Source organism: Electrophorus electricus, chromosome 2, assembly GCF_041902795.1.
Source record: "Electrophorus electricus isolate QZ-2024a chromosome 2, ASM4190279v1, whole genome shotgun sequence".
NCBI lineage: Eukaryota > Metazoa > Chordata > Actinopteri > Gymnotiformes > Gymnotidae > Electrophorus > Electrophorus electricus.
In genome coordinates, this window is record NC_137498.1 from 1290001 (window position 1) to 1305000 (window position 15000).

The window sequence follows — 15000 nt, forward strand, 5'->3', positions numbered from 1 at the left end:
TCATTACACCAGTTTCATGGGTTGATTTATGTAATACATTAATGGGTGTAATGGCTTAGGGTTACAGGCTATAATTGTACATCTATAAACTGTGACTATAAGATAGACATTTAAAGTGTGAGTGAATGTGCTATACAGTATACATCACACTCTTGAGTTATACAGAATATCACTGTCTCATTTATTTAAAAGGTTGATTTATGTCCATGAGTAATGATGACATTTCCATTTCCATTTAAGCGTAGTTTAGATTGGTGTTGTTCTTTTACCTGAGGATAGCCTGTAAGCTCTGGAATAAGCAAACGTCCAACCTCAAAGGCACTAGTAATTTTGGTCTACTTTGTTTACAAGTGCATTTTCTGTTTCTGTTTACCTTGAGATATTTTTTGTGGGAGGAGTCCCGTGTTTTCTCTTAGTTACGCTGAGTGCTTCGATGCCTTTGGTTAATTATAGTTAATTATATTCTTAGCCTGGTTTCTTTGTGGTCCCAGGGTCAACATTACATAGATAGATGCAGTTCAGATATAGTTCAGTTTAGTTGGCCAGATCTCAAAAAAACCAAACATGTGGTAAATCCAAACGCCATTTAATCTTCACCATTTCACCTTCCAGTGTGTTCCCAGAGTGAGCTGTAGTGCAGATTAAATGTTACAGTTTGATCCAATTTGGAGATTAAAATTACTAATATTCATGATCAGAATAGAAAAGCTGGTCTTAATGTGGAAGTTTACTTTTATTTCAGTGAGCTGTTTCACACAGGACAGTTCAGCATTTTCATGTTACAGTCTCTTAACCTCTATAATTCTTTGGCTGTCATTTGATTGCATTTAGTTTTATATTTATTATTATATTTAGTATTATAATGCTTTACTAGCATGACTGTGATTATACAGCTTTGCAAAAGCAGGGTAAAAAGTGATATTTATTTATTTACATATTAATATTTAACAAAAGGCTTTAAAATAAATAATGAATAAACCATACCAACATAAGGTGTCTATGGAAAGGTGTACCCTATAATGGAGACCATTTCTTTAATCCTTCCTAAAATAACACTAACTCGACAATAAAATGGCCCTAAACCCGACCCTAAAATAGCCCTAAACCCTAACACTAATGCAGATCTGACACACATCTCTTTTGGTGGCTGTCTCATATATTTTAAACAAAGCATTTATCAGTCACAAAGAAAACAAAAACAAGGCATTATTAAGTGTTTCAAATGTTTTAAGTCTGTCTGTGGCCCCCCTGTGTGTGTCTGTGTGGAGACTGAACTGCTGATGGTTAGTTACCATCTTGCACTGTCACTGCCCTGAAGATGTGTGGTTGGCAACAATCTTTGTTTTGAGATACACATACAAATTTAACTCACCCACTGAAGTCATCGGCCATTTGATGGGAGTGTTTATGACCCGAGTGATTTTCACAGTGGAAAATACAGCATACTGCTGTTTAACAGTCCTTCACAAACACATCAGTAATGAACAGTCTACATACAGACCTCCGTCAGAAACACAAACACATCAGTAATGAACAGTCTACATACAGACCTCCGTCAGAAACACGTCAGTCATGGACACAGTCTACACACAGACCTCCTTCACAAACACATTTACATTATGTTTACGGCATTTAGCAGACACTCTTTTCCAGAGCGCCTTACGAAAGTGTTTTGTTGTTTACTCATAGAATATATCCTAGTACAGTACAGTAGGGTAGAATCAGACATACCAATGAATTAGAATTCTGTAGAATACAGGGATGAATGCTGATACCTAGAAGTACAAAATACATAAGGTCTGTCTTAAACAATGATAAGTGCTATAAACAATAAGTGCTAGAGTTGGTTAAATAACATAAACAATACCCTATAATAAATATTAATTTAGTCAGTCAATATGGGAGCAGTGTTAGTCGTCCTTTAAACATTCTGCAAATAGATAGGTCTTCAGTCTGCATTTGAAGACTGCAAGGAACTCTGCTGTCCGGACAGCAAGTGGGAGTTCATTCCACCATCTTGGAGCCAGGACAGAAAATGCTAGATTTTTCTCTCGATGCTCTCGATGCTTGTCGTCCATGAGACCTGAAGCAAGGTATTTCAAGCCGAGCCGTACTTGAGGTTTGAAATACTCGAGGTACGGATTGGGCTTTGACCATTGACCTCATGTATGTAGGGGCTGGTCCATTTTTGGCTTTGTAGGCAAGTATCAAGGTTTTAAATCTGATGCGTGCAGCTACAGGGAGCCAATGAAGGGAGTGTAGCACTGGAGTAACGTGTGAACTTCGGAAGATTGAAGACCAGCTGGGCTGCTGCATTCTGGACAAGTTGTAGAGGTTTGCTGACTCTCAGTGGAAGACCAGCAAGTAGCGAGTGGCAGTAGTCTAGCTTTGAGATCACAAGAGACTGCACAATCACCTGGGAAGCGTCCTTTGAGAGAAAGGGTCAAATCCTTCATATGTTACAAAAGAAGAATCTGCAAGATTAGATTAAAAACATGAGTTGAGAACGACAACTGGTTGTCCAAAGTTACGTCCAGGCTACGGGCAGCTTTGGATGGTGATACCAGGGAATTCTCAAAGGAAACAGTGAGGTCATGGTAAGGGTTGGTAGTACCTGGAATGAACAGAAGCTCGGTTTTACTGGGGTTGACCTTCAAGTGGTGGGCCGTCATCCATGATGTGATGTCAGTCAAGCATGTTGAGATACGTCTAAAGACCTGCGTGTCAGAGGGTGGAAAAGAAAGAAATAATTGAGTGTCATCGGCATAGCAGTGGTAGGAGAAACCATGATAAGATATTACATCACCAAGAGAACGCGTATACAAAGAGAAGAGAAGGGGGCCTAATACTGAGCCTTGTGGAACACCAGTGGAGAGTCTACACGGTTTGGATGTGGATCCTCTCCATGTCACCTGATAGGACCGTCCCTCCAGATAGGACTGAAACCATCTCCAAGCAGAGTCACACCAAGCCTATTGAGAACAGAGAGAAGAATGTTGTGGTTCACTGTGTCAAAGGCTGCTGAAAGGTCTAGAAGAATCAAAACAGATGACAGTTTGGCAGCTTTAGCAGCATGAAGTTTTTCAGTCACTGCTATGAGGGCCATTTCTGTAGAATGTGCCGGTTTGTAGCCAGACTGATTGGGATCATGCAGCTGGTTCTGGGTGAGGAAAAGAGACAATTGATTACAAACTGCTCGTTCAAGAGCTTTTGAGAGGAAAGAGAGAAGTGATACCAGTCTGTAGTTGGTAACGCTGGAGCTGTCAAGTGTGGCCTTCTTGAGGATTGGTACGACCCTGGCGATTCTGAATGCAGTAGGCACGTATCCAGAAGATGAGTTGTTGATGATGACAGATGAAAGGAAGCAAATCTCTTGCGATTGTCTGGAACAGAGCAGAAGAAATTGGATCCAGCGGACATGTAGTCAGATTGCTGGAAGTCAGGAGTTGAAGAATTTCATCTGCGGAGAGAAGAGAAAAAGAAGTCAGAGAGTTGGATGTTGGGGAATGCACATTAGTTGGAGGAGTGGGAACAGAGGAAAAGGACTGGTGGATTGCTGTAAAATTCTCCTCAAAGAAGGTGATAAAATCCTCCAGAGTAAGAGATGAGGAAGGAGGGGGAGGATTAAGGAGAGAAGAAAAAATAATGAAGCGCTTGCATGGATCAGATGATGATGATTCAAATTTCTCTCTGTAGCAGGATGACTTTGCAGATGTTACTTCCAGTGAGAACTTGGAAAGGAGAGACTGGCATGAGCTGAGGTCTGAATCTACGTGAGATTTCCTCCACCACCTCTCTGCAGTCCTTAGTTCTCTCCTGTGGCAGCGAAGGGGGCAGGTGGGGAGGACTTAGCGGGTCAAGAGGAGAGAGGGCACAGAAGATTCATTGATGAGGAGAGTGTAGAAATGAAGGTATTTGTAACTGTATCCAAAGAGAGAGAAGACAGGGTGAGGAAGGGTGGACAAAATAGTAGAAGTAAGGGAAGAGGTAGTTATGGAGTGCAGATTGCAATGGAAGGAGGAGGAACATGTTGGAGAGGACTGGATGAGAAGAGAAGGGAGAGAGAGAAGGATAGAAAGTGATGGTCCGAGAGGTGGAGGGGGGTGACTGCGATGTCCGATGTGGTGGTGGTGGTACGGGTGAAGATCAGGTCCAGAACATTGCCCGTTTTGTGAGTCGGAGGAGACTGGTTGAGGGTGAGGTTGAATGCTGTCAAAATGTCATAAACATTAAAGAAACAATAATAAATACAGGACAGGACAAATACAAAATGAGTAGACAGTGTAATTATTTAGTCCAGTACACAGTACTGGGAATATGTAAAGTGAGTTGTGCATAGGATTCAGTGACATGCTACACTGAACATAGCAGTCACCGGTAGCAGCCAGAACAGTTCAGAGTACAGTGCTGGTTTAGTACAGTACTCTAGCAGCAAGTAGGATAATGTGCAAGACTGCAACAGGAGTGCATAGTTTATTTGTGTGAAGTCCAATGCAAAACAATGTGTGAGTGTGTGTATGGATATGTATGTATGTATGTATTTGTGTGTGTGTGTGTGAGTGTGAGTGACTGTCTATAAGCATGTATAAAAGTGCCCATTTTGGAATCTGAATTGGAATTGGAGTTAGCCAGAGTTCAGGAGTCTAATGGCTTCTGGGAAGAAGCTGTTGCACAGTCTGGAGGTGCGGGACTGGATGCTGCGGTACCTTCTTCCAGATGGCAAAAGGGTGAACAGTTCATGTGAGGGGTGTGTGGGGTCTTTCACAATGTTGGTGGCTTTCTGGATGCAGCGTGTCTGGAACTCTTTTTTTTTGGGGGGGGGGGGTGTTATTTTGTTAGAAACTTCATTGATAGTACAGCACAATACTGGATACTGTAATGCTATAATACTGTATTTTTACAGTGTTGGGCAGTATTGAACAGTAACACTAGGGGGCAGTATTGAACAGTAACACTGCAGGGGGCAGTATTGAACAGTAACACTGTAGGAGGCAGTATTGAACAGTAACACTGTAGGAGGCAGTATTGAACAGTAACACTGTAGGAGGCAGTATTGAACAGTAACACTGTAGGGGGCAGTATTGAACAGTAACACTGCAGGAGGCAGTATTGAACAGTAACACTGCAGGGGGCAGTATTGAACAGTAACACTGTAGGGGGCAGTAATGAACAGTAACACTGTAGGGGGCAGTAATGAACAGTAACACTGCAGGAGGCAGTATTGAACAGTAACACTGCAGGAGGCAGTATTGAACAGTAACACTGTAGGGGGCAGTATTGAACAGTAACACTGTAGGGGGCAGTATTGAACAGTAACACTGTAGGAGGCAGTATTGAACAGTAACACTGTAGGGGGCAGTATTGAACAGTAACACTGCAGGAGGCAGTATTGAACAGTAACACTACAGGGGGCAGTATTGAACAGTAACACTACAGGGGGCAGTATTGAACAGTAACACTGTAGGGGGCAGTATTGAACAGTAACACTGCAGGGGGCAGTATTGAACAGTAACACTGCAAGGGGCAGTATTGAACAGTAACACTGCAAGGGGCAGTATTGAACAGTAACACTGCAGGAGGCAGTATTGAACAGTAACACTGCAGGAGGCAGTATTGAACAGTAACACTACAGGAGGCAGTATTGAACAGTAGATGTAGTTTTACGTAGTTGTCCTTAGATGTCATTTCAGATTAATTGCACAGCTACATAGCAGCTTTGACCTTTATGCTTTGCTTTGTTAAAGATTGTCCGATGTTTTAAAGCTGTACTTAACTGAAGGGGAAACATATCTTAATATGAATTCTTATTTACCTCCTTAAATGAATTTTTTAAACAAAATGTTCAAATACGTGTATATCAGTGCAACCTAAAAATGGGTCACTATAGCTGATGATGAAGTCTTTTTTGTGTATGTTTCTTCTGTTTTAGGATTAGGCTGAGGTTTATTGTTTACTTTGATCTATTCATAGTTTATTGAAAATGTACAATTACAAAAATATATATGGGAGTTAATTTTGTTTTAAAATGAAGTGATGCCATTGTTAGGTCTGAATCCCTCTGAAATGCTAAACGGTTTCTAAACCCTGTCTAAGTTGTCTCAGGCTTCTGTGTGGTGAGCTGTGAATTTCTGCCATTACACTAAACACTGCTTTGCATCTTTATGATAAGAGGAGACATTGCGAAAGTGAAATATTTTAGCTGTGCTTGAATTGTCCACAGGGTGTAACTGCATGACTTGCTGACGGCTTTTTTGGGAGGGTTTGTACTTCTCTGATTTGCTGCTGTTTATAAAGATTATGTTGTGAAGGGAGTGTCACATTCATGCCCATGTATACAAACAAACACACACACACACACACACACACACACACACACACACACACACACACACACACACACACACACACACACACACACACACACACACAGCACAGTCCAGATTGGAAAACCTGTACGAATACATAAACCATCTTCACATGTACCGTTATTGCAGGTATGGAACATTTATCTGGAGTTGATCTGCTTTCACACTCAAGTATATTTAGAGCTACAGTTATGGATGAACAGTTCAAATGGCTGTACTGTATTATCTTTGTACATTCTTCTATTGTTGAGTGAAAACATCTAACAGAAATGCTGTCTGTATCAGGAAACACACCTTCTGACTACACAACTTGAAACACCTGTGACTGTACTGCTTTAACTACAAAACTAAAACGTCCTCATCGAAAGAAGAATTTGAAAGAACACTGTGATACAGAGTTCTGGGGAGAAACACACGCACGCTTGCACACAAAAAAACACGTGCAAAGCACTCACACACACAAGGGTACACATACACAACACTAACATTTTTCTACAGTTCTCTCATCCTTCCTTTCTTCTCCTCTTCAGTTGCTTGTGTGTTTGTGAAGGAATAAAATAACAGTGTCAACATGCAGAATCAAGCACTAAAGATCACACCTGTGGTTATGGGACTGCAGAAGAATGTGGCACAGGACATGTGGGACTCAGTTCTGCACATCTCCTGTTCCACAACTGTGCGGTATGGTACAGCTTGTGCAGGACTCCATTGTGGAACAGGACCTGTGCAGGTCTCTGTATTCTGGACTGTTGAACAGGATGTACGGCTGGCTTTTTTTGGCCTCAGGCATGTGCACAGAGACATACATGTTACTGTGAGCTGATTACAGACTGTAATGGCTCAGTGAATGAGTTCTGCATTAGCCTTGACTTGGATAAACTGTTCATCTCAAACTTGAGGAAACTGTAGAATTTCTGTTGGTATTTGAATTAGTATTATGAATATTACGAACTATTGTGAAAACCCCAGTAAGTAAATATAGACGTGGTGAATCTGTGCAAGGGTGCCAGGGTGGGGCTGGTTCAACTTAATGTGGTTGCACATTCTCTCCTTCTCTGACTCAGTATTGAGGGTGTTTGGGATCTGTTTGTTCCTGTGTCTTGTGAACACACACACACACACACACACCCTCACCATCATACACACACACACACACACACACACACACACACACACACACACACACACACTCCCTCCCTCACCATCACACACACACACACACACACACACACACACACACACACACACACACACCCTCACCATCATACATACACACACCCACACCCCCTCACCATCATACACACCCACCCACCCACACACACACACACACCCTCACCATCATACACACACACCCACCCACACACACACACACCCTCACCATCATACACACACACCCACCCACACACACACACCCTCACCATCATACACACACACCCACCCACACACACACACCCTCACCATCATACACACACACACACACACACACACCCTCACCATCATACACACACACACACCCTCACCATCATACACACACACACACACACACACACACACACCCCTCACCATCATACACACACACACCCCTCACCATCATACACACACACACCCCTCACCATCATACACACACACACCCCTCACCATCATACACCCCCCCACCATCATACACACACACCCTCCCTCACCATCACACACACACACCCTCACCATCACACACACACACACACACACACACACACTCACCATCACACACACCCCCTCACCATCATACACACACACACACACACACACACACATACACACACCCCTCACCATCATACACACACACACACACACACACACACACACACACACACACGCACCCCTCACCATCATACACACACACACGCACCCCTCACCATCATACACACACACACGCACCCCTCACCATCATACACACACACCCCCCCTCCCTCACCATCACACACCCCCAGTACACACACCCCATCATACACACACCCCATCATACACACACCCCCAGTACACACACCCCATCATACACACACCCCCAGTACACACACCCCCAGTACACACACCCCATCATACACACACCCCATCATACACACACCCCATCATACACACACCCCATCATACACACACCCCATCATACACACACCCCATCATACACACACCCCCAGTACACACACCCCATCATACACACACCCCCAGTACACACACCCCATCATACACACACCCCCAGTACACACACCCCATCATACACACACCCCCAGTACACACACCCCATCATACACACACCCCCAGTACACACACCCCATCATACACACACCCCCAGTACACACACCCCATCATACACACACCCCCAGTACACACACCCCATCATACACACACCCCCAGTACACACACCCCATCATACACACACCCCCAGTACACACACCCCATCATACACACACCCCCAGTACACACACCCCATCATACACACACCCCCAGTACACACACCCCCAGTACACACACCCCATCATACACACACCCCCATCATACACACGCACACCCCCAGTACACACACCCCATCATACACACACACACCCTCAGCATCATACACACACACACACCATCATACACACACACACCATCATACACACACACACACACACACACACACCATCATACACACACACACACCCAGTACACACACACACACACACACACACACACACACCCTCAGCATCACACACACCCTCAGCATCACACACACACACCCTCACCATCATACACACACCCAGTACACACACACACTATCACACACACACACACACACATCATCATACACACACACACACACACATATCATCATACACACACACACACATATATCATCATACACACACACACATGTATCATCATACACACACACACATATCATACACACACACACACCCAGTACACACACACCCACACACCCAGTACACACCCAGTACACACACACACACACACCCAGTACACACACACACACACACCATCATACACACACACCCAGTACACACACACACACACACACACACACACACACCATCATACACACACACCCAGTACACATACACCCTCCCCATCATACACACACACCCAGCACACATACACCCTCACCATCATACACACACACCCCCAGTACACATACACCCTCACCATCGTACACATACACACACACACACACTCACACACACACACACACCCAGTACACACACAAAAAACTCTTTACTTCTGTTACACTCATGTGCACACACTGGAGCCAAGTTCACAAGTGACATTTCCCCCATGCACACACTCGTGTACACACACACACACACACACACACACACACACACACACACACACACCCTGGCAGCCCCTGTGATGAGATGACAGGCAGAACACAGACCTCCTATAGGCTACTATAGGACTATCAGGTTGTGTGTGTCCATGCATGTGTGTCTGCACATGCAAGTACATTTCACACATACAGGGAATGATTTTTACACCATATTAAACTCTTCCTTTGTGTCAGCACATCGAAGTCATACACTGCCCTCTGCTGTTTAACTGCCCTCATTTCAGAGAAGTAAAGTTTGTTGTAGCCTGTCTGGATTAAAATTGTTCTTAGTTGGGTATCTTCAAGGATTTTTTTCAAGAAAATGTCCATATTTGTGATAATGCATTTTACATGTGGTCTACATGTTTTATACAGAATATGCCTAGTCTGTTGATATAAATAATAAATGAATCATATTTGTATGTCTAGTTGTAGACAGATACTAACCCTGTTAGTGAAGGACAGGTAACTAACCCTCATTGTTAGTGAAGGACCTATCTAGGGTTTGGGTTAGTTACCAGAACTCTCAGGCCTTCAATTATACCATGCAGGGTGATATACATGCAGGTGTGTGTGTGTGTGTGTGTAGAGGATGCAGGTTGGTACTTCCCCAGTGTGAAGAGGGACCCAGGCCGATACCTGCAGCCCTGCTCGGCCTCTGTGTGTCGCTGGCTGCGAAGGCTGAAGGAGGAAGGCAAAGTGTTACTGCTCATCACCAGCTCACACTCAGACTACTGCAGACTTGTGTGTGAGCACATCCTGGGGTGAGTCTCTCTCTCTCTCTCTCTCTCACACACACACACTTTATTTAGTACATTATTTTAGGGTTAGTAGGTCATCAGTTGGACAGAGAGAGAAACATGGATGACTCCCTGTGGAGGGGACAGCTTTAAGGAAGCTGGGGTCTCACCCACACAGACTATAGGCAATTAAATCCCAGACAGGACTCAGTCTTGCTCAGCCCAATCCAGGGATCAAACCAGGCTCCAAACTGGTCTCGGGCCTGTACCCTAACCACTACACTACAGAAGAGACTCCTACTGGGAAACTCCTGCAACAGGAGGAACGTCTCCTTCTGACGAAGAGGAACTCTCTGCAGAAGAAGCTACACAATACAAACATGAGGGAGGACTGTCCCTCAAATAGGAGGCAAGACGGACTACAGGAGTCTCTGGTTGGAAACATTCCACTTGAAAACTACAGATTCCCAGCCAGCTTGGCACACAGGTTGCACACATCAAGGTTTCACAAAGAGACATATAGACAGCAGGCCACCTGTGGGAGGTCAGCCTGACGAGCACTGATTAATATCCAGCTCGTGGCCTCCTCCTGGTGGTGGACAGCCAGCATTGCAAGCCACCTGTAACGGCCAAGCTGGTGCACTGATTTGCCTTGAAAAAAACAAATAGGAAAAAGGAATGTTGATGTTGTGTAATTCCTCCTCTGGGTTCGCCCTCACGTGTTCTTCGGCAGTACTGTCATATGTGTCATAGGTGTCTTCTGTACTGTCATACGTGTTATAGGCGTGTTCTTCAGCACTGACTGTACTGTCATATGTGTCAGAAGTGTATAATCACACCAAAATACATGCACATGCACTGTACAGAGAAATTCACATGTGCCTACTGTGTGTCTGATCATATGATTAGGTATAAAGAACTGAATTTATGAATGGTAGTATTGATTAATTTATGAATGGTAGTATTGATTAATTATGAATGGTAGTATTGAGTAATTTATGAATGGTATTATTGATTAATTATGAATGGTAGTATTGAGTAATTTATGAATGTAGTATTGATTAATTATGAATGGTAGCATTGAGTAATTTATGAATGGTAGCATTGAGTAATTTATGAATGGTAGTATTGATTAATTATGAATGGTAGCATTGAGTAATTTATGAATGGTAGTATTGAGTAATTTATGAATGGTAGTATTGAGTAATTTATGAATGGTAGTATTGATGTTTTGTTGTAGTTTTGTTTTGCCAACTGTGCAGGACTGTGGAAGAGGAAACAAATGTGTGTGTGTGTGTGTGTGTGTGTGTGTGTGTGTGTGTGTGTGTGTGTGTATGTGTGTGTGTGTGTGTTTGCATGCGCCCTTGAGTGTGTGCATATATACATACACATATAAAATGGGTTCTACAGGCAAAGGTCAGTATTTAGTGTGACCTCCCTTGGCACAAAGCACATGTTGATCTATGTTGTGGAGACTGTCCTGTTCCTGGTAGTTTAGACGCGGGTTTTCTCATCACATCCCAGAGTTCTTTAGAGTGGGTTTTACTGCTAGTGCTCCACTGTGAGGGGAGGTCACACCAAACACTCTTCACTGTGGTCTATAGAAGAGGTTTCAATACACATGTCTTGTATTTTCTATTGTATTCTTACAAAGAGACTGAGAAATAATAATAAATACAGAATAAATACATCTGATATAATGTGATGAGTGCAGACAGACAAATCACATTAGTCTGATGTGATGAGTGCAGACAGACAGATCACATTAGTCTGATGTGATGAGTGCAGACAGACCGATCACATTAGTCTGATGTGATGAGTGCAGACAGACCGATCACATTAGTCTGATGTGATGAGTGCAGACAGACAGATCACATTAATCTGATGTGATGAGTGCAGACAGACCGATCACATTAGTCTGATGTGATGAGTGCAGACAGACAGATCACATTAGTCTGATATGATTCAGTGCTTTGATACTCTGTTTAACTCTTACAGGAAGGACTTTGAGGAGCTTTTCGATGTCATCATCACTAATGCACTGAAACCAGGGTTCTTCTCCCTCATTCCACAGCAGAGACCATTCAGAACACTGGGTGAGACAGACAGACACACACACACACACACACACACAAGCACACATATGCAAACACATACGCACACACACACACACACGTACATATTCACATGCACATGTGCACACACACATATACACACACACACACACACACACACACACACACACACACACACACACATATACCAGCACATATAGCAGGTGGTGTCTACAAGTTAAGTTAATGGGAAACAGAACCAGAACCAGTCCAGTGGACGTGTGTTCAGGTACTTCATCCTGCCACAGGGACTCTGCTCTGGGTGAAGACCAAAGGAATCTAACACATAAACGCACATATATATACGCACACACATGCGCGCACACACACTCATACATACACACACACACACACGCACACATACACACACGCACGCACACATATACAGGCACACACACATATACACACACACACACACACACACACACACACACATACTCCCGCTTTGGGTGAGTCTGATCAAGAGAATCATGTTTTTACAACCAATTCTTTCCCAAACAACTTTAGCGGTAATGATTTTAATTCAGGTCATTACAGAAACGTGACAAAATGTGATGTATCCTAACCCTTCATTACGAGTACCACCTCATTCCTGATCATTACGTATACTGCCTCATTCCTGATTTATTGAGTGTGTTGTTTAATGGTGCTTTATTGGCATGACAAATATTCTCTCTCTCTTTGTAGTGAATGACTTGGAGGATAGTGTGGGGTTACCAGGGTTAGAAAAACCTGGCTGGTATTCTCAGGGCAACTGGCCTCATCTACACGAACTGCTGAAGTCCATGACTGGCAAAGCCCAGCCGAAGGTGAGAGGTGGTGTCGTTAGCATCCGTTATCAGCGTGGTCGTTATGTGGTCGTTAACAGCGTGGTTGTTATGTGGTCGTTATCAACTTGGTCGTTATCAGCATGGTCGTTATATGGCCGTTATCAGCGTGGTCGTTAACAGCGTGATCGTTATATGGTCAGTATCAGCGTGGTCGTTAACAGAGTGGTCGTTAACAGTATGGTTGTTATGTGGTCGTTATCAGCATGGTCGTTATCAGCATGGTTTTTATCAACATTGTCGTTATATGGTCAGTATCAGTATGGTCGTTAACAGCGTGGTCATTAACAGTGTGGTCGTTAACAGCGTGGTCGTTATATGGTCAGTATCAGCATGGTCGTTATCAGCCTGGTCGTTAGATGGTCCTTATCAGAATAGTTGTTATATGGTCGTTATCAGCGTGGTTGTTATCAGCATGGTCGTTATATAGTTAGTATCAGCATGGTCGTTATCAGCATTGTCGTTATATGGTCAGTATCAGCATGGTTGTTATTAGCGTGGTTGTTATCAGCATGGTCGTTATATAGTTAGTATCAGAATGGTCGTTATCAGCATGGTCGTTATATGGTCAGTATCAGCATGGTCGTTATCAGCGTGGTTGTTATCAGCATGGTCGTTATATGGTCAGTATCAGCATGGTCGTTATCAGCGTGGTTGTTATCAGCATGGTCGTTATATGGTCAGTATCAGCATGGTCGTTATCAGCGTGGTTGTTATCAGCATGGTCGTTATATGGTCAGTATCTGCATGGTCGTTATCAACATGGTTGTTATCAGCATGGTCGTTATATGGTCAGTATCAGCATGGTCGTTATCAGCATGGTCGTTATATGGTCAGTATCAGCATGGTCGTTATCAACATGGTTGTTATCAGCATGGTTTTTATATGGTCTGTAACGGTGAGTGGTGAGGAGGCGGACGCATGTGCGGAGGGGAGTGAGATTTATTCAGGGCAAATACAAAATCAGAGTCGTCTAGGCAGTCCAGGGTCATAGAGCCGACACGGACAGCACGGGGATACATGATTAACAAAACAAACACACGAAGGCACATGGGAAAGCAGGCTATAACTAAGGCAAGAGAAAACTAAGGGCTAGGAAACACAAAGGCTAAGATACACACAAAGGCACGGAGTACGAAGAAACAACCATAACACCATCAAACAGTGAAACATTAATTCAAACACATTCAACCAATGAACAGCCCCGATCAAGGCACACAACAGGGTTTAAATACATGAACTAGAAACGAGGGACAGGTGTAAGCAATCAAACAATGTGAGGACAAAACGAAACTATGGAACGGAATTAAACTGAAGACGGAAAACCCGGAAGATGGAAGGGACTGATCTTGACAGGTCGTCATCAACACGATCGTTATATGGTCATTATCAGAATAGTTGTTATATGGTCGTTATCAGTAGGGTCGTTATATGGTTCATATCAGCATGGTTGTTATGTGGTCGTTATCAGCATGGTCGTTATATGGTTGTTATCAGCATGGTCGTTATCAGCATGGTCGTTATATGGTCATTATCAGAATAGTTGTTATATGGTCATTATCAGAATAGTTGTTATATGGTCGTTATCAGTAGGGTCGTTATATGGTTCATATC

General features: G+C 43.4%; 1 protein-coding gene across 2 annotated transcripts in view; it reads left to right on the forward strand.

The window, feature by feature from the left end:
• The window catches only part of nt5dc1 (5'-nucleotidase domain containing 1), a 42271-nt gene that overhangs the window by 15895 nt on the left and 11376 nt on the right, over positions 1-15000 (forward strand). For both annotated transcript variants that reach the window (XM_081695216.1, XM_027030741.3), the window contains exons 7-9: positions 10295-10469; positions 12444-12541; positions 13247-13368. In XM_081695216.1, the coding sequence (XP_081551342.1) occupies positions 10295-10469; positions 12444-12541; positions 13247-13368 (395 nt within the window). The remainder of the gene's footprint in view (positions 1-10294; positions 10470-12443; positions 12542-13246; positions 13369-15000) is intronic.